Genomic DNA, 23250 nt, shown 5'->3' with positions numbered 1-23250 from the left:
GAGACTCTCACTCTCGAGGCCCGGGTTCGATTCCCGGCGGGGGAAACCCACTTTTTTTTTCTTTTTCGGTGCAACATTTTATTAACCCGTGCGCCAACTGGCTAATTAGTGATATCTGGGAGCGTGTTTGTGGTAAAACATCTTCCGGAGCATTCGGGACCTCCAACATTTGGTGGTTTTCCCCTTGGACCTCACGCAAACACCATCTGACAGTGGTTTGGTCAATCACGAAGGAGTGCTCAGTTGTATTAAAAATCTCCAAAGGCGCCCGCACTTTCAAACTCGGACGTGCCTCAACGGTGTACCCCATGATGATTCCCATGACTCTCTTCACACCGTCACAGCCTGCTCGTTGAGAAGCCTCTCCGCGATGAACATGTCCTCCGGCGTGGTGACCTTGATGTTGACGTAGGAACCCTCGGTGATCTGCACCCGCTCTCCCATGAACTCCACGATGGAAACGTCGTCGGTCACCTCGTATCCTTTCTCGTTGACGAGCTTGAAGCCCTCCTTGAGCAGATCCGGCTTGATCACCTGCGGGGTCTGCATCTCCCACAGTTTGCTTCGGTCCAGCGTCTTCGCGATGGACAGGTCGTCGTTCGCCTCCTTCACCGTCGCCTTGCACCTGACCGCCAGCACCGCCGCACCGTGCTCCATCGCATCCGCGCAGCACCTCCTCACGTCCGCGAGGTCCACGAGGGGCCGGGCGGAGTCGTGGATGGCGGCCAGCGCGGCGCCCTCGCGAACCTCGGAGAGCCCGTTGAACACGGAGTCCTGGCGCTCCTTGCCTGGCAGCGCGAACTTGACGGGCTTCGACACGGGGCACCCCTCGAAGATGTCGCGGTACGAGGGATCACACACGACGACGATCTCGCCGACCTCCTCCATCTCGGCGAACTTCTTCAGGCTGTACAGCGCGATGGGGGTGCCGAGGAGAGGGAGGTACTGCTTGGGCATGTCCGCCTTCATGCGCTTGCCGACGCCGCCCGCGAGGAGGACGACGCTGACGGAGTCCTTCTCAACGGCAGCCGCCGCAACGCATCGCACGGGGCCGCGCACGGCGCGTCGAACGGCGGAGGAGCGGCGGCCGACGGAGGAGAAGGTCCTTACGGAGGATGTGCTGGCGGAGAGCGCGACGCAGGTCATCGCTTCTGATCACGGCAGCTTAGTTGGGACGACGGACGAGGCAGATGGCGCTCGCGTTGATTGGTAGGTTCGGTCCGGGTAGATGCCGATCGTGGGTTGCGTCTCGCCTTTCGTGCGAGGGCGTGGGTCGTTGTGCGCACGCTGCGAGGGCGGGGTCGAAGAGGGTATCGGCAATGGATAGATTTACGCGAGTCGCCCGTGGCCAATCACGCAAGATCTGGATAAAGTCCACCAAGCCACCAGCACCACGATGACATAAATCAAAACGCGTCCTAACTGTTTGCATGTGAAGAATTGTTGATTGTTACCCATTAGAAGGGCGATGGGGAGGTCCGGTTTGGGATTGGAGGCCTTTTCAATTTCCCGAACTGCTGCGACGTCTTCTCCACGCCATCCGCGCGCCAGTCTCGACAGCGCGTTGGGCTTCAAAGTTTGCAACACGACCATGACGGCCAGTGGTGTCGCGATGCGATGCATCTCCGCAACGACGATGTTCGCTCCGACAATCTCCAGGACGAACGCGGGCTCCTCCAGAAAGGTATCACCTGCGAAGATCTCTCGTCGATCGGCGTCCCGCGCGACCAGGGTGGTAGTCAGGGCGGAAGAGGAACCCGCGCGGGCGAAGGGTCCCTCGACGAACCAGATGCTTGTCTTTGTACCACCACACCCCCTCATCAACCACTGGCTCGGCATCGCTCGCAACGCGATGACCCCGCCGGCCATCTTCCGCAGCACCCTCGGCGAGCTCGGCCGTCTCCTGGTCTACGAGTGCGTCCGCGACTGGCTCCCGACGTTCACCGCCGAAGTGGAGGGTCCGATGGCGACAGCCCAGGTGGAGATGGTGGATCCCGGGCAGCCCGTCGCGGTGGTGCCCGTGCTTCGCGCCGGCCTCGTGCTCCTGGAGGAGTGCAAGACGGTGCTCCCGGCGTCTGTCACTTACCACCTCGGGTTCGTCCGCGACGAGGAGACACTGGAGGCCAAGATGTACCTGAACAAGCTGCCCAAGCAGTTCGCCGAGGGTCAGCGGGTGCTCATCTCCGACCCCATGCTGGCCACGGGCGGGACCATCGTGCAGGCCATCGAGGAGTGCCTCAGCCGCGGCGCCCTGGTGAAAAACATCCGCATCGTCTGCGTCGTCGCGTGCCCAACCGCGCTCAGCGTCCTCTCTGACAAGTACCCCGGGCTCAGGGTGTACGCAGCCATGATCGACGAGGAGCTGAACGACCAGGGATACATCATCCCCGGCCTCGGCGACGCGGGGGATCGCGCGTTTGGAACTGAGTGATGTGCGCCGGGTAGCTGGAAATTCATTTAAATAGTTCGTTACTCTTCTTACACACCGCAGCTCGGGGTCCGCGGGCGACGCGTACAGCGTCCTGCTAAAATATCTACGAAGCCCTTCGTCACTTCCCACCTGTGAGTCCACCCAAACCGCTCGCCAGCGAGTACGCCGGAAAGACGATATTTGGGAACTTCTTGGAGAGGTTGACGAACTCGTCAAAGGAGATTTGCCCGTCGCCGTCAGTGTCGCACTGCTTCATGAGCCACTCCACCTTCCTGTTGAGCTGCTTCTCGCTCGCCATGTTAGTCGCCTTGACGATCTTCCGGAGTTCCGATGAGTCAATGGAGCCAGATCCGTCCAGATCGAACACCTGGAACGCGAACTTGACCTTGTTCTCCCGCGCCTCCGTGCCCACGTTGGACAGGCCAACGACGAATTCTTTGAGATCTATGAGCCCGGTGCGGTCGCTGTCGAACATGGAAAACAGCCTCTCCACGAAAGGAGAGCGCTCGACGCGCAACAGGCGGCAGAACTCGTTGATGTCCACCATGCCGGACTTGTCCTGGTCGATGGCCAGGAACTGCTTGTAGATTTTCTTCAGCGCCTCGTTGTTGAGTCCGTGGGACTTCTGGAACGACTCCATGTCCGCTACGGGGTTGCCGGGCGGGGGGGGCTGGAACTGCGCGCCACCCATCCCCATAGACTGCTGTGCGCCTCCCATCCCGCCCCCCATAGACGCGTTGGGGGGAGGAGGCATCCCCTGGAAGGAGTTGATGAGCTTGAAAAACTCGTCGAAGCTGATCTGACCGTCGCCGTCCAGGTCGGCCATGAGGATCATCTCGTCCACCTCGTCGTCAGTCGCCTTCTCTCCCATACTCTGCAGAACGTGCGCAATCTCCGCCGCCCCTACGAAACCGTTCTTGTCGAGGTCGAACTCCCTGAACGCCTCCTTGACCTCCTCGGGGCTGAGCGCGAAGCCTCCTCCACCCCCGCCCCCGGCCGGCGCGCCTCCCGCCCCCATGCCCCCCATTCCGCCGCCTCCCATCCCCATGCCCGTGCCCATTCCACCGCCGGGAGCCTTGTCCCCTCCGAACATCTTTCCAAACATGGCGAAGGGAGCGTCGAGACCTCGACCAAGCCCGGACGTTCAAAATAATGTCAGCATCCAGGACGAGCCCAAGTTTTTGGGGATAAAGGGCGGAATGCCTCGCCACTACCCCCAACGGCAAAGCACGCGGTCGAGATGGGCGCGTGGAACCCGCGCGTCGCGATCGCGGCGCTATTCGGACTCTTGTTGTTCTTCGCCACCGGGGGCGTCGTCGCGGTGTCTTCGCCCGACCTGAGCGACCTCTCCGAGGTGCTGAGGTGGCTCGAACAACTCGGTTCACTCGACGCCGACACCCAGAGGGCGATGCTCCGCCTCTTCGGGCAGCAGATGGTGGACAGTGGGGTGACGAAGTGCGACGTCTTCGGTGGTAGGGAAAGCTGCATAGATCTCGACCCCAGCTCGAAGTTCGCCCACTCCTGCGTCAACTACCCACTCAAGGTGGACTGCGCGTTCTACCGCGGCGCGTTAGCGGAGCAGGACGAGGACCCGACGTCGGAGCTCGAAGCGGAGGTTGAGGCACAGAAGGCTACGATGTGCGACGGGTGCAACGCGAACTTGAAGGATCTGTACTGCGCGCAGACCGTGCCGCCGTGTGGGTCGTTCCAGGACCACATCGAGCTCGCCATCGTCCCTCCGCTGCAGAGGATCGTCCAAGGGCAGATTGACGGGGACAACATCGCCGACGCGGTTGCAAAAGAGGTTCCCAACCTCGTCAAGACACTCGCGCTGGTCGCCCCGTGCAGGAGGTACTGCGAGGCCATCACATCATCGTGCGGGTGCGGTCGGAAGATCACAATCGGCCAGGTGCTCGCTTCGAACAAGACGAAGAACATCCTGCCCGCGCCTCCCGAGGGAATTTCCTACGAGCAGCTCTTGGCGCAGGTCAAGGACACGCCCTTGTGCGACCTTTACGCGGACGAGACGGAACCGGGGTTCTCGGGACACTGCCCGAAGGACCCAAACGCCTTGATCGGAGACACGTGCGGCTGGTGCTCGGACAACAACGAGATCCCAACCTTCGTGGAGGAACACCTCGGCGTCGCACTCATCGACGGCGTCTGGGGGTGGTTGATTGGGCCCGAGGGGTTGCTGGTGGACGCCGGGTTTCTGTCCCGGGACAAGAACGTCCCGGAGATACCGAGCGAAGGGAAGGTACGCGGACCAAACCGCGGTCGCAGGGTCCTGTCGTTCTTTCTCTGGCTCGTCGGGCTCGGAGGGGTGGGTGTCGGCGCCTTTTTCGGCCTTCGCGCGTTTCGCCGCTTCCGGGAGGAGCGCGGAGGTTTCCGGCACGAATACACGCGCGCGGACTTTCTGGAGGAAGACGAGGGAGAGTACACGGCCGCGGTGGACCTCGATGAGCTCTGAACGTTGTAAAGATGCGAATTTTCTAGGCGCACTCGCTGCTTCTCGCTAGGAACAGAAAAGATGGTGAAAATCAGACGTCACCGATCACTTGCCAGCTTGCCTGCCTGCCGTGTGGTCGGTATCAAAAAGGAAAATCGATCGAATTCGCCGGTAGATCCACGACGGCGTCATACTTCGGGGCGTCACGGCGAGCTTTCCTTTGAAATACCATCGCATTGTGCCGAGGTGCACACTCGCTTGCGCAACCCCTCACAGAAACAAGGCGAGATGGCCGAGGAAACGGTGAGCAGACGGCCCGAAATTTACCTTCGTACGAAGCGTATCTGATTGTACCCGAAACACCCTTCAGCCGTAATATGCTGACATTCCCGACTTCCTCTATCCATGAAGCAGGATGACAACAAGACGGAGATAAGGAACTCCGCGTTCATTCCACTGGGGATGAACTTCGTTAAGGAAATCGCCAAGGAGCTCATGCCCGAGGCTGAGCGAAAAGGGCTCAGCGACTTCATGCGGATCATTCGGCTCCTCTTCCATTTCGAGTACCTCGAGTCACGCGACAAGTTGAAGCGCAACTTCGACATCGTGACGGCGCACCAAGACGACAACGAGGCGCTCATAGACGTGATGAAGGAAAGTAAGATGACCCCCTCGGAGTTTCTGGACGTGTCTGTGGACTTCGTGAGCGACTTTTGCACGCTCTTGGCCGATGCCAACTTTTCGTTGTTGACGCAGAAGGAATGGGAGCTGGCGAAAGCGGAGGATTTCATGTTCACGCTGCCGTGCGACATCGCCTGGGATAAGTTCGATAAGGAACTCCTTGGTACCTTTCTTAAGCAGAATCCCGCTCTGAGCGAGGGCCTGACCCAATTTGCCGACGCCGCCTTGCTGTTCAAGCGTGGCAATGGCGTGGCGAAGGCAAAGGGCATGTTCATCATGGAGAAGGTCGAGATGTTCCTGGAGATGTGCATCATGGAGCCTCTGCTGGCAATCGTAGGCAGGCCCAAGACGGTGTTCGCGTCCCTAGGCGGTGTAGGAAAGAAACGCACTGCGATGGTCAAGAAGGACGGCGCTGGCAAGGGGTTGATTGAGGAGGAGAGGCATGACGTCACGGTCATCGAGCGTCGAACTCTTCGCCGTTTGCTGCCAAATCCCCTGGCGATTCTCAAGAACCTCTTCAAGACCATGGAGCTTCAAGAGCCAACGTTCAAGGAGGTCGTGCTCTTGTATCGCATGGCCAAACCGGTGGAGGACCGTCAGGCTGGCCCCGGCGGAGTCGGACCCCTCATCCTCAAGTCCTTCCACGACATTCCCATGGCGGACCTGGAGATGATCTTCCCCGAGGTGAACGTCACGGTGAAGTTCAAGGACATGCTGATAAACGTGACGCTCGCGATTATCGCCATCATCACCTTTCTTTGGACCCTCATGACGGGAGGTTGGACCAAGGAGGTCATCACGCTCATCTCCGTTCTCGGCGGCAAGGTGGCGCAGTCTGTCACCGCGCTCATGGCTGCGCAGACGCGATACACGGGAATGATGGCCAAGGAACTCCAGGCGAAGAGCGCCAACAGCCAGACGGGCATGCTGATGCATCTTATGGAATCGATGGAAGATCAGGAGTGCAAGGAGATGATCCTTTCGTACGCTGTCCTGGCTGCAAACGGGAAGAGCATGACGCTCAAGGAGATTGACGCGAAGTGCGAGTACGAGCTGTACGATCGTTTCCGTCTCAAGATCGATTTCGACGTGGAGGGCGCCATGGTCAAACTTCTTCGGGAGGGCCTCGTCGAACAGAGGGCTGGCGTGCTGTACACGGCGACCCCACTGAAGAAGGCGCTCAAGAGACTTGACACCAAGTGGGATAACCTCTTTGACTACAGGGACGACGGCGGCGCGACCAAGGCGGATGACGCAGCCATGCAGCTGGAGGCGGCGAGGAAGGCGAGGTATCAGACCGTGGAGGCGACGCTCAGGGAACAGCTGGCAAACACCGACGCGGAACGGGCAGCTGCGGTCGGAAAGCTCAAGGGGCAGCAAGAGGAGATCGCGAAGAGGATTAAGTTGCTTGAGGACGCGATGAGCTCATACAAGTGGCGGACGGGGTGAGATTCCTTGTACCGCGCAGAAACCTCTCGGACACAAGGACGGGTTTGCGTCGGTAAGATTTGTAATTGTTTCTTCGCTCGTGTTTTACATGTCGTGCGTGCCAAGTTCCACTCAAGCGCCCTCAGCAGCCTCCTCGTCGGCCTCCTCCTCTGCGTCTTCCTCCCCTTCTCCTGCCGCATCGTCCTCCTCCGCCTTACGCTTCTTGGTCGCGGCGTCGTTCCTCTTGGCCGACTTCGCCGCCGCGTCCTTCTTGAACGCTGCGTCGTGTGAAGAAATGGGAGAGAGCGTCAGAGAATTTGCACCGATGCGAGGCGACTCGCGCAGAGGAAAGGTGGGCGGGAGAGGATCGGGCGCAGTGGGCACGCGGGCGGGCGCGGGTCTCACCTGCCAGAGCCTCCTTCAGGGGCTCGCCGAACTCCCCAAACTCGAGCTCCTCGACAGCTTTGAACACGTCGTCCACGCTGATCGTCTGCCTCTTCCCGTCGCGGCATATGTCGTTCGCGGTGGAGGTCAGGATGTGGATGAAGATCTTGGCGCACTCGCCGAACGCGAGCAGCGCCTCCTTCTGGACGTGCCCGTCGGGGGCCTTGTTGCCCTTGGCGTCGGGTCCCCCCTCGTTCATGAGCGCTGTCAGCTTAGCCTTCACGATCCTCTTGATGTGCGCGCGCGGGAGGTCATCCTGTGGTTCCGACATGGCGGGCTGCGTCCAGCTACAGTGGCCCCCTTCTCCGCAGCTCCCGATCGTCGTCTGTCAGGTCGCCCCAACTGGACACAAAATTACCTTTTCCGCCACTGCGTGCCAGTCAGGTTCCAGTGACCGTTTCTCCCTGGTCTCCACGACTCAAGAATAACCCAAGCACGCGTCCAAATAAATTCAAAACTCGGCGTTGTTTTTGAAATGATGTTAGCCCGAAAGCCCGGACCGTTGACGCGTCCACTCACGACGCGCGCGCGTGACGTGACCGCGGAAGGAAGTATCGGCGTCGGGTCGTTGTTCAGCCTTCACGTCGGACAGCGCTCCACGAAATCGCGTGGCTCCCGAGAGCGGCCAAGGCGCAGCGCATCGATCTCCGTCGCAGGGTGCCGTTGGTGGCATCTCTTCGCTGGAAAAGTTCGGCGAGCTTGCGTGCGCGACGAAAGTGCGCCGCCGCCAACCCCACGCACGGGTCGAGCCTCGAATTCGATCGAAGGTTCGTTTAACCATCTACGATATGACGAACACCGCGTCGCTCCGAACGAAGGCGGGCCGCCGCGCGTCGTTGCTGGCCGGAGTGTTGGTCGGTGCCCTGCTCGCCACCGGGGCGGACGCGCAGGCCGCCACGCGCCCCACCGCAGAGTCCGCGGGCTTGAATGCCCCCTCGACGTACGGTATCGACTGGACCGACGTTCCGACCGAGCCGACGAAGACGGTGGTCAAGGTCACGGCTGAGAACTGCCTGTGCGACCTCACCGAGGGAACCTGCGACGCCAACTGCTGCTGCGACCCCGACTGCGATTCCAACGAGAAGGCGCAGTTCACCGAATGCGCGACTTGCGTTTACGACGGAGCCAACGCGGCCATGAACGGCAAGGTGTGCCTCCCCGAGGGTCGCAGCCCTCCATCACTGGAGTACTGCTTGCCCAGCTCGACGGTGTCGAGGGTCAACCTGCTCAGCAGCAGCAGCCTCGGTGTTGTCGAGCAGCGAAAGGCAGACATGTCCTTCCTCTCGCAGCAGCTCTGCATCAAGGATGACAACAGCGCCTCGCTGGGAAAGTACTTCCTCGACCCGGGCTTTGCCACTGACGACATCCTGAAGAGCTCGGTCACGCTCCAGAGCGAGAGATTCTGGAATCCCGTGCCCGCAGCCGCGTCCGAGACCCAGCCCAAGTACCGCCACAACGACACCATCGGTGTCGTAAAAGCCGCATCTGAGCCGCTGTTGCCCGGAAACAAGTTTGTGCTCCCAGGAGCCACGTTCAGCGGCGTGTGCGGATGGACCAACGTGATTGGGTACAATATGCCACTTCCCGCGTCCGCTGCTTCGGAAGATGCCACCTGCCTGGTGCCCATTGACGACACACTCTCGAAGAGTTGTACGACTCTCTTGAACGCCAAGTACCTGGTCAACGACCTCAAGCTGGCGAAGACTCCCGGAAGCAGCGCAACCCCGACGGAGGCTCCTACAATCTCTTCCATGAAGTACCGCTCTCGAATTGGCGGCAAACTCACAGATTTGACGGGTACAGTCCCTGCCGCGACGTTCACCGACGGCAGCGGCGGCTCTGGCGCTGCAGACACGTGTAATTTCGCAGTCGTTGAGGCACACTACGTCATCACGCACGACGGCAGTGGTTCCATCAGCAGCTTTGCCGTTGACCTCGTCTTTGCCGACGTCATGACCAGCACCAGGTGGTCAGCCGTGTACAATGCCAATGGTGCCCTGGCAGACCCGGGCAACCCCTCGTCCGTGCGTGTCAAGTACACGGTGTCCTGGAAACTCAGCGCCGAGACGGTGGTGCCCAGAAGCGGCGCGCCGGGTTACGTGGTTGGCGCTCCCCTCTTGGCAGGTACCAAAGACACGAGCTCTGGCAAAAATGCCGTCGCACGTCTGAAGGATGGCCTGACCATACCTGGCGCGGGCCCCGATGGGAGATGCAGCGGCAACGGCAAGTCTACCGTGCGCTTCGGCATGTCTCAATCGAGCTCTTGCGCCATCCCTCTCTCGCAAGATAATCTCAAGACTTTCTGCCAGGGCAGCGGCGACAAGGCAGTGGCCGACTACTTGTACGATCTCATCAGCGTGAACGGCGTGCTGGGTGGCACCACGCCTGACAAAACCAAGGCGCCTGGTTCATCCGTGCCGCTTCCTGCCCAGCTCATGGACGGTCTCCTGTATGGAACGTTGGATAGCAACTACGATCTCAGCGCAAAGACGGTGATGGTGGCTGCGTGGGCCAACGCGAATTACGAGAACATCGCTGACTGGAAGTCGTGCGATGCAACCGACACGACCGACTGCGCCACGGAGCTGACCGCCGCAGAGCAGCTCACCAAACCCTCCGGGGACTCAGCCATGTCTTGGGATGAAACGACAAAGACATGCAAAAACGTCGCTGTCGGCGTCAACATCGACGTGCTCACTGCCAAGGTTGGCCACCTCGACCACGCGCAGTCTAAGGTCCAGCGGGTGAAGGTGAGCTGGAATCTCGCGGACTGGACCTACACGGACTTTCCTTGGGACAACGCCGCCGACGACCGTCAGGACTTTATGCTGAAGTCCACGGTGCACTTTGTGGAGATGGCTCAGGATGCTCCGGAGGGTGTGAAACCTGCGTCCCCTCCCATCCTGCCGACGCTCCCAGCGGATGTCTTCTATCCATTCCTCAGCGCCGGGCCCGCCGGTGGGCGCGCTGCGGCTTCGGCGGCGTGGTGTGTGGCTCTCGTTGCAGCCATATTTGTGGCTTGGGTGACGGCTCGCGGAGACGATTCGTACTGAGAGAGAGGCGTCTTTGTTTGTCAAATGTTAATATACTACGTGATACTCCCTCTCTACGCGTATTCGTTCACGCTGTGTCTTCAGGCATGCCCCCCGGTACTAACAGCGCGATGTTGTTCCCGTTGAGAAGAATCTGATCTAGCTTTGTCTCGCGCCTGCCCTCTGGGGTCATCTCACTGCAGTACGAGATCGGAATCAGGTCAGACAGGAATTACGCGGGACGGCGGTATGCCGGGCTACTGTCCCGAAAAAAGGAGGAGAAGAACGCGGGGGGCGGCAAAATGCGAAATTGTTCTTGGGAGACTCACTACTCAATCACATCCTCCAGCACCATGTTCACATACACGTCAAAGCCCCTGAGAGTACCAACCATCTCCTTCTCGCCCTTCATGATCACCCAAATCCTCGATCCTACGCACTTGTCCACCAACTCCGACGGCAGGAGTTGGGAGGGGTTGGTAGCCATGGCTTTGGTGGGCAACGCCATTTTACTGAACGCACGACGTCACAAGACTGCGCGGAAGTGAGCGGTCCCGAACCGCCAGCTGTGGGAGCGGAGGCCAGAATTTTAGGTCTAAATATTTTGGCCAGGCGGGCGGGCGAGACACGCAAGTCGCACTGCAGGGCCATGTTTTTCTTCTCAAGAAAATCTTCACACAACCGCCGCGAGACGCAGGGATTGTTCGACAATGTTAAATGAATCGTATTGAAGGTAAGTGTTACCGAACCACTCTTTCTACTGCGCGCTAGCTACCTAAGCTCACTGGGAGGCAGCCCCAACGCTTGCTCCAACAGCACAAGCTTTGAATCCCGCTTCCAGCTCATCGCGGTCCAGATCCTTCCCGATGAACACAAGCTTCGACGATCGAGCAACCCCATCCTCCCAGGGCTTGTCGGGCATTCCCTCAAACAGGGCATGCACGCCCTGGAACACGTAGCGATCATCGCATCCCTCGATGGCAAGCACGCCTTTCATACGGAAGAGATCCTGCCATCTGTCGTTCAGGAGCATGCCGAGCCAATCATTGACAAGGTCAAGGTCAACCTCGCCGTCCATGGTGAGGCTAACGCTCGTCACTGTGTCATCGTGCACGTGATGGCTATGACTGTGACCGTGTTCGCCGCACACCTCGCACTCCGCCTCCGACTCAGCCGCTTCGCCGTGGGAGTGGGAGTGGGAATGGGAATGAGAGTGGCTCGGGTCGTTGCACTCCGGATCCACACACTCCGCTTCGCCGTGTGAGTGTGAGTGTGAGTGTGAGTGGCCATGCTCCTCCTCCTTCTTTTCGCCGATGATGACGTCCTCGACACGGTCGAGGTCGAAACCGCCGACCCCGAGCACAAAGTCGAGATCCACGTTGGCCTTCTCTGCACGCTGGATGCTGGCAAGGTTGTTGATGGTGCGCACACGGTTCTCAATGCTGAGGAGCTCCGACTGGTTCACCAGGTCGGTCTTGTTGAGGACGAGACGGTCGGCGAACGCAACCTGTTCGAGGGCCTCGTTCACTACGCCTTCGGGCTTCTTCTCGTCGAGGTGCATCATGGCATGCTTTGCGTCCACGAGGGTGACGACGCCGTCAAGGCGCAGCGTGTCCAGCAGGTCGGGCTCCAGATAAAAGGTCTGAATGATGGGAGCCGGATTCGCCAAACCCGTGGTCTCGATCAGAATGTGATCGAACTGGCCCTTCTTCTCAGTCACGAGTCGACCGAGCATATCAACCAGGTCGCCGCGAACGGAGCAGCAGAGGCAACCGTTGTTGAGGAGCATGATGTCCTCCTCTCCATTCTCCTTGAACGCGACAAGTTCGCTGTCGATGTCAATCTCGCCAAACTCGTTTTCGATGACGACGATGCGCTTGCCATGATCACCCGCAAGAATACGGTTCAAGAGCGTCGTCTTGCCGGATCTGCGGACAGGGGCAAAGTGGACTTAGGTCAGTTGCCGCGGCGGGTCGTTGTTTTGGTTTCCCCTAGGGTTTTTTTGGTTAGGGGCCTCGAGCATGCCGAGAAGATGACTCTATGAGTGCACCGCGTGCGCTTGTAGTACTCACCCCAAGAATCCCGTAAGAATGGTGACAGGGATCCGCTTGTCTTTAATCGCTTCTGCCGGCGACGCCGCGCAGGAAACCTGACGGCGAGCACCGAGACGATGTGCGCGAATTGCGCGAGAGTGAGTCTTCCCACGGAGGCGAAGTATCGCGACGGGTGTCGCCGCAGCCTGCTGCATGACAGTAGACATTGTGCTGTAGAGTGACCTCAAATACAACGACCAAGGAAGGGCCCGAGGCTGCGCGTGTCCACAGTGGATACGTCGCGACACGACACGAAAATATCCCGTGCACAAAAAAGCGACGCGCTGTCAGTTTTTCCACCTGAAAAAAGTGAGACACTCAGAGACGCAACTTCGCCAAACATCACATGAGAGTCTTGAGTCCAGCCGACCGCAAGTGCTACGATGCAAACAATAACTATGAAGAGTGATCAAAATAGTTCGCTACGGTACACTAATGGCGCGACAGCCACCCGGCGCACACTCAGTCGTCAATTTTGGCATTCTTTTGTAACTCATCCCAAACTGCCTCGATGTCAATATCCTCCTCCTCCTCCTCCTCCTCCTCCTCCTCCTCCCCAATGAGCTCATCGAGATCCTCAATCCAATCGCTATCCTCTTCATCGCCGTAAGGGTTTGTGATGGTGTCCTCGACGGCGAGAAGCTCGGACTTGGTGTATCCACCGCCACGCGCTTCCCTCACCTCCCTCTCGACTCGAAGCTCGTCGAGGAGTGACGACACCCTCTGACCACGCTCGAACGAGTCATCGTACACGAACCTGATATCAGGGGTGAGCCGAAGCGACACCCTCTTCCCTATGTTTCGACGCACGTAACCCTCCATCTTCTTCAATCCGTTGATGGCGTTCTTCTTCCCGCGTTCGTCGCCGAGGATTGAAACAAACACCTTCACAACCTGGAGGTCGCCAGAGACCTCAACATCAGCCACGGTCACCATGCAAGACATCACGTTATCCACTCCCATCCGCTCCTCGGGATACACCATATCGCGTAATTTCTATAGATTGGAGAAACGGCTTGGTCAGGTTGGGGTTGACGCGAGCACGAGCGCATAGGTTTTAGGGTTTGATTGACGAAGCACGCCACCGTCTCAATAGACGCCCGGGCCAGCTTTTTCCTGGACTCACCTTGTCAGTCTGCATCATGTTAGAAATCTCTCTGCGCATCTGCTGCTGCACCTTCGCCACGCGCCTCTGGTTGGCCATGCAAGTCACGCGGAGAGGCGCGGCGGAGGTCGCAATGAACGCGTGCGTTTTTTTTGCAACCTGTGCGCGACCCAACGAGCGCCCCACAGCCCTGGAACCCATGCTATTGCATCTGAGCCCGGCGCACATGCGGGTGGACTGCGCCATGTGGACGTGAAACAACCCCGACGACTGACGCGACGCTGGTGCGGAAAACACGCGCAGGGACACCCTGCGCCCTCACGAAGTGTGACGTGGTGCCGCCTTGGACGGATAACTCGTAGGCGTCGCCAAGCTGCTGTGCTCGTGCTACAGGTAATCAGTCAGAAATATTTTCCGAAACTTGAATTATCACAGGTATTGTGACGAACACTACGTCTTATGTTAGAAACCATGCATTTTTATTCCTGTTAGTGAGAAAATTCGTGGCGCGGGAGGTGGGTCAAAGGCGGTCAACAAAACCACGCTTCCACCATCTCAGAGTGTCACACTCGCGGAAAGGACAGGGCGGTGCACTTCCCGCAAATTCATCAGAGGCAAGCGACGAGGGATACACTTCTCGCTCGGGCGACTGTACTCGAGCTGTTGAGAGACAGGCTGAGGTATCGGCGCTACCTCTTCGCTGCGCTGGTAGCAGATCGAAAAACGGCCCAGGAGCGTCGACTTCTTCGTCGCGTGCTCTTCAGGTAGACGCGTCTCGGCTTCTTGACGGTGGAACTGAAAGTGATCTCATCAGCGATCTCGTCTATAGGGATGGAAAATCGAGACCTGTCCAAGCGTTTCGGAAGCGCGTGGAACGCTGGATCACCCGTGGCGTGTCACGGCTCTTCGAACGTCAGCGTCGTCGAAGAAGGATGCTCATCGCGAGTTCGGGTTCGGGTACCAGCCGAGGTGAGCGGTCAAGGTACCGTCGCTGTGGGATCCCCTGCTTCCAGGAACACACTAGCGAGAAGCTCGCCGATGACGTTCAAGAAAAGGAAGCGTCCGCCGGCATTGAGCATCTCGAACGGTGAGTCAAACGTCCATGACTTGAACGCTTTTTTTCAACCGGTTGCTTCCTGATGGTCGCTCTTCTCCGAACTAACTAAAACCTCGCCATAATCATGTTCCGCATCACAAATCGACAGATATGCGCACGCATGTTAGTGGAATGCAGATGAAGCTCGCGACCGAACGCGAGCTGGAGGACGCAAGCTTGGCCGAGGAGGTCACAGTTGTCGAGGGCCGCACGTTTGCCCTCAGCTCCAAGCGAGGAAATCGGCGCTTCTCTTGCGAGGATGCGTATCAAGCTGCACCAGGCCTCGACGGAGATCCGACTCGGGGGATATTCTCTGTTTTCGATGGACACGGGGGGCGGGAGGCTGCGGACTATGCCGCAGATAATCTGCACGACAACATCCTCAGGGAGGTCAATGACGTCGGGTCACACTTGGACCCTGACGAGTTTATGAAACAGGTCAAGGCGGCGATGATCAAGGGGTTCTTAGCTACCGATCAAGAGTTTTTATCATTTGGAGATTTACGAGGAGGGGCAACTGCCACGACAGCATACCTTTGCAAAGGCAGAATTTGGGTAGCCAATGTTGGCGACTGCCGAGCGGTGATTTGCCAGGGTGGACAGGCTGTGGCGTTGACCCACGACCATAGGCCAGATTGCGCAGTAGAACGAGAAGCAGTCGAGCGTCGGGGTGGTGAGATTGTTCGTGAGCGCGTGCAAGGGATATTGGGAGTCAGTCGCGCTCTCGGTGATCGAGAACTGAAGAGTTACATCACCGCGGAGCCGAGCGTATTCTGTGGCACCATCTCCGAGAGCTCGGAGTTCCTCATTCTAGGCACTGATGGACTTTGGGATCACGTGGATAACCAAGAGGCGGTCGAGTTCGTGCGTCTGACGTTAAGTCAAAAGAAAGGCATACATGCGGCCTGTCGTGGACTGGTTGAGCTCGCGCGTGCGAACAGAAGCCGGGATGACATCAGCGTCCTGGTCGTCGAGCTTTGTTCGTACCAGGCATCCGGATTGATTTAGTAGCTAGCTAGCAAGTCAAAAGTGCCTGTGTTCCTTAATGTTCCGCGCGTTACAATACTTCCAGCTATGTGCTACACCATCATCACGAAACCGCGAGATGGTTCCAAACTATCGTGTCATACAAATAATCGTGTCCAGGGATTGAACAAGTTTAGATCACGGTGCCGTTGGGGATGATGGCATCCTTGCAGATGACAACAATCCCATCCTTGATGATGTAACCCTTGTCCTCGTGGTTCGCCTCCTGCACGTTGTCCTTGTTGATGATCTGGCAGTCCATGCCGATGCGGGCGTTCTTGTCGATGATGGCCCTCTTGATGGTGGTGCCGGCGCCGATGCCAATGGGGGTGCAGCCGGGGAGGTCCTCACACTCGTGGGTCTCCTCGTAGTAGTCAGCACCCATGATCATGACGTCTTCGATGACGCAGTCCTCCTGGATGTTGGTGCGGAGACCGATCATCGCGTTGGTGAGCTTGCTCTTCTTGATGAAGCAGCCGTCGCCGATGGTGCACTTGGAGACCTCGGCATCAAGAAGCTTGCTGGGGGGGAGGAAGCGAGACTGGGTGTAGATGGGGGCACCAGTCTGGTAGAAGCTGAACTTGGCCTTCTCGGGGTCGTTGCACGCGAGGTTAGCGTCGAAGAATGCCTTGATGGTACCGATATCCTCCCAGTAGCCATCGTAGAGGAATGCCTGAACGTGCATGCCGAGGTCCTTGGCGTTGGGGATGATCTCACCGCCGAAGTCGTGGCACGTGGGGAAGTCCTCCATAAGCAGCTTCTCCATGGCCCTGGCGTTGAAGACGTAGATTCCCATGGACGCGATGTAAGGCATCTCCTTGGCGCGTTCGGCATCGAGGCCGAGGATGGTGGTGTCCACCATCATCGCCTTGAGGGCGTCACCCGTGGGCTTCTCGGCGAAGTCGATGATCTTGCCGGTGTCATCAATCTTCATGAGGCCGAACGCCGCGGCGCGCTCCTCATCCATGGGCACGGCGGAGACGGTGATGTCAGCCTTGGTCTGGCGATGCTTGAGGATGAAGGGCTTGTAGTCCATGCGGTAGAGGTGATCACCGGAAAGGATGATGTACTCGTCGCACTTGGACTCGTTGAAGAGCCAGATGTACTGGCGCACAGCATCCGCGGTGCCCTGGAACCAGTCCTTGTTCTTGGGCGACTGCTGCGCGGCGAGCACCTCGACGAAACCCTGGCGGTTGTAGGAGCCGACGTTGTTGTTGTACGCCTGAGAAAGGTGTCGGTTGAGAGAGGCGGAGTTGAACTGCGTGAGGCAGTACATCTTGTTGATGTCGGAGTTGATGCAGTTGGACACGGGGAGGTCGATGAGCCTGTAGTTGGCGCCAAGGGGAACCGCGGGCTTGGCGCGGGTCTTGGTGAGAGGATACAGGCGGGTGCCCGCACCACCGCCGAGGATGATGCCGAGGACATTCTACGATGTGAAGAGGACGGATACTGGCGTCAGTCTCGCGGTCATGTGCTTCAGTGGGGCGAGGGGGCGTTTCTACTGAGGGCAAGATCTGGAGAACAGAAGAGGGCAGAGCAAACTCGCGCACTCACGTCGGTGTTGTCGTTGACTTCGGTGGCGGTCTCAGTGGCGATCTCAGCCTTGGTGGCGACGGCACGGGTCACGCGCTTCACCTGCGCAGTGGGGGATGGTATGGGAGAAGGTTTGAGTCAGAACGATGCTCGCGTTTTGAGATCGGCTGCCCACGCGTTTGCGGGTGCCAGGGGAAGAAGAAAGCCCACTCACCTCGGCCTTCGGCACGACACGGCGGGACGCGACGGCCTTACCGCGCACAGCCTGGCGGGAGCCTGTGGATGGGAGGATACCAACGTGGTTGCATCAGCTAATCGGTCTATGAATCTCTCGAGAGCGCGGTCGCGTCGGGGTGCAACGACGTTACTCCGACGGTCCGAAGCGCCGGCGATTGGACGAGCGAGAGGAAAACCGAACAAAAAATCGGAAACGCGCGACGGAGAACGCACCGAACTTGGCGGGGGCGACGCCGGACGCGAAAGTGGGCGCCTGGACGCGCATGGAAACAGCCTGCATTTTCCTTGGACAGGCGGGGAACGCGAGGTGTGCTTCGCGCAGATGGGATATGGTTCTTCGGGGCGGTGCCCCATCCCGTTTTTTTTGAAGGCGAAGGAAAAAAAACTGGATAATCTCCAGTCCAGCTGGCATGCTCAATCATATCCGAGCCTCTCGCGAGGGTTCCGCGGGGGCTCGCGGCCTCTAATCTGGTGGGAGCTGAAAAACAGGTCGTTAGGAGACAGAACCTTTTTCTTGGCAATGGGCAAACAGTCAAAACAAGCGCAAGATTTTTGGAATCGGGGCCTGTGGAAATATCTGAAATTGGCGGGCTTTTTTTGCCTACGGTTCCGGAACGGTCATGTCGGGTTTTGCCTTCAACGAAGAGGTCCCCAAGACTGGCCGCTGGGAAAAATTCGACAGGCTGGACGAGAGCGCAAGAGAAGAAGTCAAACGTTTTCCTCCACATAACGCTTCACCCCGGTGCAAGCATGCCAGCCTCGGAGTCGAGCGGCATCGACAAACTCCCCGATCGAGTTCTTGTTTACGCGCGCGTGAAGCCGGCGAGTCCCTCAGGTTCTCGCGAGGTCGCCACACGCTGCGTCGATCACGATGCCGAGGACGCGTCCCCGCGAGACGGTAAATCGTCTCGGAGCATCCGCGTTGTGAATCCGAACGCGGCGGTCGTGCGGAAGACATTCGACATGGATCGATGCCTCGGGCCTCGATCCACGCAACATGATGTTTACGAGGCCGTCGGCGCGCCCGTGCTGGACTCAGTCCTCCGTGGATGTCACGGCGCCATCCTCGGGTACGGCCAGACGGGGAGCGGCAAAACACACTCCCTGCTCAACCTTGGCGACGGAGGCGAGGCCGGTCTCGTGCCGAGGCTCGCGGTCGACTTGTTCACCCGCATCGCCGCGGATTGGACGCACATGTACGACGTGGAGATAGCGATGGTGCAGATTTACAACGAGACGGTCATGGACCTGCTCAAACCGAACGACATGAAGCGCACTCCGGGAAACTCCGAGCGAGGTCTGAGGGCGTGTCAGAGGAAGGCGTCAGCGGGTGGAGGCTGGGAGCTTCTGGACTGCACGTGGTACAGGTGCAAATCGCCCGAGCATCTCTTGGACTGCTTTCGACAGGGAAGGAAGGGGCTGGTGTATGCCGAGACGATGATGAACAAGCACTCCTCTAGGTCACACTGTGTGCTCCAGCTCAAGGTCAACCGTGTTCCTCGACCAGACAACACTACTGTGATGCCTCAGCTCAACTCCAGTGGATACAGGCGAACTTTGGAGCTCTTACAACACCAGGGCTTACTCACGGTGGTAGATATGGCTGGCAGTGAACGGGTTAAGAAGACGCTATCCGAGGGAATACGTTTCTCGGAGGCGACAAACATAAATACGAGCCTGCTTGCCTTCGGCAACGTGATGCAAGCGCTCGCCGAGAAACGAAGTCATGTTCCGTATCGAGACTCCATGCTCACGAAAATACTCGAGTCGTCCTTGTCAGGAAGAAGCAGGACTGCACTGCTCGTCTGCCTTGCGCCGGAGTTGGAACACTCCCATGAGACGACGACTTCCCTCGAGTTTGCTTCCCGAGCTATGCGAGTAACGACGGTTCCAGTGGTTCACTCTGCAAATGTTGAATTTGACCCGGCGGACCTCACTCGAGAGCTCGCCGAGGCTGCGTCTAATTCAGCGCTTCAGAAGATGGGCGAGGAGGTACTGAGCTCAAGACAAATGCTCGATCGAGAGAAGGCAGAGCGTGCGGAGAAAGAGGACCATTTGTGTGATCTAATCACCCGTGAACGAGCAGAACGTGCTGATGTTGAAGAAAAATTGCGAAGACGGCTGGCCGAGGCTGAGGCTGAGATCGCATCGCTGAGCATCAAGCTTTCAGATGCCAAGACTGAGGCACATAATCTGAGCGATGAACTTGCACACGCTCGGATTGACATCACCGCTGCGGAAGAATGTCGCACGAAACAGAGAATTGCAGCAGAGGAGCTTGAGCGGGAGCTCGCGCTGGAGCGAGAGGCGTTGCGTGAAGCAGCCCAGAACTTCGCGGACTCAATGAGAGCACTCGAAAGAGATTTGGTCGCGCGCCAGGAGGCTGAAAAGTTATTGACTGAGCAAAGGCTACGCGATTCTTTTGAGTCAGAGAGAGCGCAACATGGGGCCATCGAGGTTCAGCTTCGTCACGCACTTGAGCGAGAAAAAGCTGAACGAATAGAGATGGAAACGGAGCTTCGAGGGACAATCTTACGCGAGCAAAAACAGCGGATCGCTGCGGAAAACGAAATGCACGAGTTACTGCGCCGTGAAACATCAAACTTTATGGCCACGCAAAGTGAATTACAAGAGGCTTTAGACCTGGAGAAATCAGATCGTGTCAAAGTTGAGAGCAGTCTGCGCCAGAGACTGTCAGAGCTTGAGGAGAACATCTTGACAGTCAAGCAACAACTTGCAGATGCGGCAGCCGACAATGCTAAATTGAAAGAAGACCTCACGAATGCTCAAAAGGATGCAGCTGCAGCTAGAGAGAGGTTTCATGAACAGAAAAAAGTCACTGATGCCCTTGATTGTGAGTTGAAACTTGAGCGTGAGGTTCTTCAGCAATCCGCAGCTCGATTGTCAGAATCTGCGGAGGAGAAGAAAATATTTGCTCAGCAGGTCTGCACACTAGAAGAGAAACTGAAGGAAACGTCCCTGGCAAAGGATATTGCCGAGTCCACAATTGAGAATCTCGAAGCATCCCGGCAGTCTCTAATTGATGAAATGAAACTTCTTCGTGAGAATTGGCACAGTGGCTTGGCTGAGCTTCAAAAAGCGTCAACAGCGGCGGTGGGTCAAGTTGAGACAGCTGCACGACTGCAGCTAGCCGCAGGCGCCGCAATGTTTAAACGCGGGCGAAACGGAAAGATTTATAGGAGGATGGTGCGTTGTAGTGTCGACACAAATACGTTGGAATGGGCCCCACTCGGGGAATTTCGAAAGATGTCAGTAAGGGGGGCTCACATTGACTGGATGCCAGATGCATCTGGGTTTGTTATCCGGGGGCCTGAAAGAGACTTACGGTTGGAACTCACAGATGCTGCGGTCGCTTCATGGGCACGTGCACTTGACCAACGCCTCCCAAGGAGTGAAAACACCCGACGAATCTGCACTCCTTTGCGGTTTGGAAACCCCATGCAGAAGGCGTTTGGTAGCTTCATGACACCATCGCGTAAATTCACTCCATCGCCTGAATCACAGCCGATGAGTCCAGGGGGAGCTTGCCGAACCACTGCGGAGCTTGCCGCGCGACAGCTCGCTAACCTAGGAGCGCCTAACAAGGTTCTATTCAAATGAACAGGCATAGCATAATATGTGTTATTCAGAGCAAAATAAGTAGTCAATCTCATTTTCGATCCATAACTCCTCCTGACCAGATGTCAGGTCGCCAGTTCGCAAGACCTGTTCCTGGCCTTAGCAGAGTTCCTGCCCCCCCGCCTACTAGACACCTCACCGCCTCCGATGCGGTGAGCATATTATGAAATTTAGCCGAAACCCAGTCGCCCAAAAGCGACCTCACTTTGCGTACGATATTTTGTTCAGGTGGATCCGGCTCGGCAGCGTCAAGGAATCGCTCAGTGGCTGCTTGCCAAGTCAGACGGTGAAGGTCACTGGGGGATATAGGCTCTGGCTCACCGTGTAAAACCTCGCGCACGCACTCGGCAAATTCGTCCGGATTGGAATAGGTTCGGCAATTCTTGAAGGTCGAAAAGAACTCGTTGGAGGGGTGCCGAGCACAAACCACAAACTTTCCCATCGCCAACGCCTCTGCTGTGGTTGTGGCTACAACATCAGACAACGATGGATTGATGAAAAACTTGTAGCCTCGAATCACGTCTCCCGCGTGGTCCGCTCGCCCGTGGAATGTCAGCGCAAGTTGCTGGCGAGCTGCTGAGTCCTTCACCGCCTTGAAGTCATCGCCATCCCCAAATACATCCATGATGAGCTTGTCTTTTGAGGCTGCTGTTGCGTTGTACTCCTTGACACGCTCAAGGAGCTCAAGGTAGCCTTTAGCCCAGACGACCTTTCCAATGAAGTACCCGACTTTACCCTTGCCGAAAGTACTGCCAACCTCCTCCTCGCTCTTAGTATTATCCTTCGCAGCAGCCGCAATTTTGCGGCCAACCTCGATGAAGTGCGGTGAAACGCCGTGGACATTGACAGTGACGGACCTCGCAAAATCCTGCACAGCATCCGAGAGTTTGATGATTTTGTGACAGTGCGCGCGAGCGACGAAGGCGTTGACCCCCCTGAGGAGGACCTCCTTCTTGTCGCCGTCTTTCTCTCTGCGCGCATACTCGAGGTAGTTGGTGTGGATGATTCCGACGACGTGTTGAAACTTGTGAGTCCATCGCTTGCCGTGGTGGAACCACGTCAAATGTTCTGGCTCCTCGAGCACCGCAACGTCAGCTTCATTGTCGGGGACGTAATCCGTGATGTCTCCCACAGGGACAATGCTCCCTTTGTCGATGGCGTATCGTCCTGGATAAAAGTGAATCTCAAACTTTGGGTCAAAGTCGACCCGTCCAGCAAGCCAACTTCGGATATACTGCTGCTGCTCTTCAGGGGTTTGGAACATCGCGTTTGGGTGCACCAGCTTCTGATCACAAGGTGCCAACCACGGAACCAAGAGGGTCACTCCGCATTCGTCTCCTCGGTTCGCCATGTACGCCGCGCGGAGAAGGGGGTTGACGGAGGTTCCGGTCATCCAAGGAAGGCTCGCCGTCGTCACGATGGTGAAGTGCCTATCGGGGTCTCTGAGTGTTGCTGGCGTTGCACGAGACGCACCCGCGCCGCTTCGGGAACGACCACCTCGTCCCATTGGCCTGATGATATCATACGGATGTGAAAATGCGTTTACTATTGCGACGTCTACCGAGTGCATGTGATAGATAGAGACTCGCAGTACAACGCGGGAGCGATCGGGTTCAAAAAGCTGGTTTGGTTGGGTCCCGTGCGAATCACGAATCAAGCTTGGTCGTACCGTCGGTGAGTCGAGCGATACGATCGCTTCAGCGACAGATTAATCTCACGAGCTTAGCAGCACGCTTATTAGTCTCCCCTATCGTGAGGGAAGATGTCTGGCTGCCTCTCGTGCCTAACGAGCGGCCTCCAGTGTCCTCAGCTCTCGGCGGGAAGGCTCCTTTATCCCAAGGTAAAGGTCCAGTAATCTGAGACTACCGGTACCCTGGTATCGAAACTTCTGTCATCGTGTTGCACAGGCGCGAGAAAGCGCGCAGGTGATAGAATCGCCCCGCAAACCTCGAAGCCCGAGCCGGCCGACGGGACGTCCGCAAAAGTCGACGCACCTTCTCGTATTCGACGTTTACCCCTCTCAAACGATACAGAGCCGTAATCGAGAGCCGCCTTG

The 23250-nt window shown here is 57.8% G+C and overlaps 14 protein-coding genes across 14 annotated transcripts; 6 read left to right on the top strand and 8 right to left on the bottom strand.

The window, feature by feature from the left end:
- Positions 1-330: 330 nt before the first annotated feature.
- MICPUN_83560 (predicted protein) lies at positions 331-1146 on the bottom strand (the record flags this gene model as incomplete). Its single annotated transcript, XM_002503575.1, has 1 exon — positions 331-1146. The coding sequence occupies one exon, from the start codon at positions 1144-1146 to the stop codon at positions 331-333; it is 816 nt and encodes a 271-aa protein (XP_002503621.1).
- A 643-nt stretch (positions 1147-1789) lies between these two features.
- Positions 1790-2431, top strand: MICPUN_97665 (predicted protein; the record flags this gene model as incomplete). Its single annotated transcript, XM_002503920.1, has 1 exon — positions 1790-2431. The coding sequence occupies one exon, from the start codon at positions 1790-1792 to the stop codon at positions 2429-2431; it is 642 nt and encodes a 213-aa protein (XP_002503966.1).
- Positions 2432-2549: 118 nt separating this feature from the next.
- Positions 2550-3536, bottom strand: MICPUN_60109 (predicted protein; the record flags this gene model as incomplete). The annotated part of the gene is made up of 1 exon (XM_002503574.1): positions 2550-3536. The coding sequence occupies one exon, from the start codon at positions 3534-3536 to the stop codon at positions 2550-2552; it is 987 nt and encodes a 328-aa protein (XP_002503620.1).
- Positions 3537-3659: 123 nt separating this feature from the next.
- MICPUN_108617 (predicted protein) lies at positions 3660-4925 on the top strand. Its single transcript, XM_002503919.1, has one exon. The coding sequence runs from the start codon at positions 3672-3674 to the stop codon at positions 4899-4901; it is 1230 nt and encodes a 409-aa protein (XP_002503965.1). The 5' UTR covers positions 3660-3671; the 3' UTR covers positions 4902-4925.
- A 417-nt stretch (positions 4926-5342) lies between these two features.
- Positions 5343-7010, top strand: MICPUN_101493 (predicted protein; the record flags this gene model as incomplete). Its single annotated transcript, XM_002503918.1, has 1 exon — positions 5343-7010. One exon carries the CDS (start codon positions 5343-5345, stop codon positions 7008-7010), a length of 1668 nt encoding a protein of 555 aa, XP_002503964.1.
- Positions 7011-7121: 111 nt separating this feature from the next.
- On the bottom strand, positions 7122-7704 carry MICPUN_60106 (predicted protein; the record flags this gene model as incomplete). Its single annotated transcript, XM_002503573.1, has 2 exons — positions 7122-7267; positions 7395-7704. 2 exons carry the CDS (start codon positions 7702-7704, stop codon positions 7122-7124), a joined length of 456 nt encoding a protein of 151 aa, XP_002503619.1.
- A 517-nt stretch (positions 7705-8221) lies between these two features.
- On the top strand, positions 8222-10539 carry MICPUN_60105 (predicted protein; the record flags this gene model as incomplete). The annotated part of the gene is made up of 1 exon (XM_002503917.1): positions 8222-10539. The coding sequence occupies one exon, from the start codon at positions 8222-8224 to the stop codon at positions 10484-10486; it is 2265 nt and encodes a 754-aa protein (XP_002503963.1). The 3' UTR covers positions 10487-10539.
- A 14-nt stretch (positions 10540-10553) lies between these two features.
- On the bottom strand, positions 10554-10952 carry MICPUN_83618 (predicted protein; the record flags this gene model as incomplete). Its single annotated transcript, XM_002503572.1, has 2 exons — positions 10554-10662; positions 10795-10952. 2 exons carry the CDS (start codon positions 10950-10952, stop codon positions 10554-10556), a joined length of 267 nt encoding a protein of 88 aa, XP_002503618.1.
- Positions 10953-11171: 219 nt separating this feature from the next.
- Positions 11172-12782, bottom strand: MICPUN_91262 (predicted protein). The gene is made up of 2 exons (XM_002503571.1): positions 12538-12782; positions 11172-12393 (listed from the first exon to the last, which is right to left on the bottom strand). Exons 1-2 carry the CDS (start codon positions 12723-12725, stop codon positions 11247-11249), a joined length of 1335 nt encoding a protein of 444 aa, XP_002503617.1. The 5' UTR covers positions 12726-12782; the 3' UTR covers positions 11172-11246.
- A 238-nt stretch (positions 12783-13020) lies between these two features.
- Positions 13021-13909, bottom strand: MICPUN_101490 (predicted protein; the record flags this gene model as incomplete). The annotated part of the gene is made up of 2 exons (XM_002503570.1): positions 13021-13554; positions 13685-13909. 2 exons carry the CDS (start codon positions 13907-13909, stop codon positions 13021-13023), a joined length of 759 nt encoding a protein of 252 aa, XP_002503616.1.
- A 622-nt stretch (positions 13910-14531) lies between these two features.
- MICPUN_51003 (predicted protein) lies at positions 14532-15803 on the top strand. The gene is made up of 2 exons (XM_002503916.1): positions 14532-14750; positions 14869-15803. The coding sequence occupies exons 1-2, from the start codon at positions 14702-14704 to the stop codon at positions 15765-15767; spliced, it is 948 nt and encodes a 315-aa protein (XP_002503962.1). The 5' UTR covers positions 14532-14701; the 3' UTR covers positions 15768-15803.
- Positions 15798-17835, bottom strand: ADG1 (glucose-1-phosphate adenylyltransferase; the record flags this gene model as incomplete). The annotated part of the gene is made up of 4 exons (XM_002503569.1): positions 15798-17211; positions 17340-17420; positions 17533-17594; positions 17769-17835. 4 exons carry the CDS (start codon positions 17833-17835, stop codon positions 15919-15921), a joined length of 1503 nt encoding a protein of 500 aa, XP_002503615.1. The 3' UTR covers positions 15798-15918.
- A 470-nt stretch (positions 17836-18305) lies between these two features.
- Positions 18306-21221, top strand: MICPUN_51001 (kinesin heavy chain; the record flags this gene model as incomplete). Its single annotated transcript, XM_002503915.1, has 1 exon — positions 18306-21221. One exon carries the CDS (start codon positions 18306-18308, stop codon positions 21174-21176), a length of 2871 nt encoding a protein of 956 aa, XP_002503961.1. The 3' UTR covers positions 21177-21221.
- A 4-nt stretch (positions 21222-21225) lies between these two features.
- MICPUN_83849 (glycosyltransferase family 4 protein) lies at positions 21226-22701 on the bottom strand (the record flags this gene model as incomplete). Its single annotated transcript, XM_002503568.1, has 1 exon — positions 21226-22701. One exon carries the CDS (start codon positions 22699-22701, stop codon positions 21226-21228), a length of 1476 nt encoding a protein of 491 aa, XP_002503614.1.
- Between the last annotated feature and the right edge of the window lie 549 nt (positions 22702-23250).

This window comes from Micromonas commoda, chromosome 7 (genome assembly GCF_000090985.2).
Source record: "Micromonas commoda chromosome 7, complete sequence".
Taxonomy (NCBI): Eukaryota; Viridiplantae; Chlorophyta; class Mamiellophyceae; order Mamiellales; family Mamiellaceae; genus Micromonas; species Micromonas commoda.
Note: the sequence above shows the minus strand (reverse complement) of the source record. Positions and strands in the feature narration are given on the sequence as shown.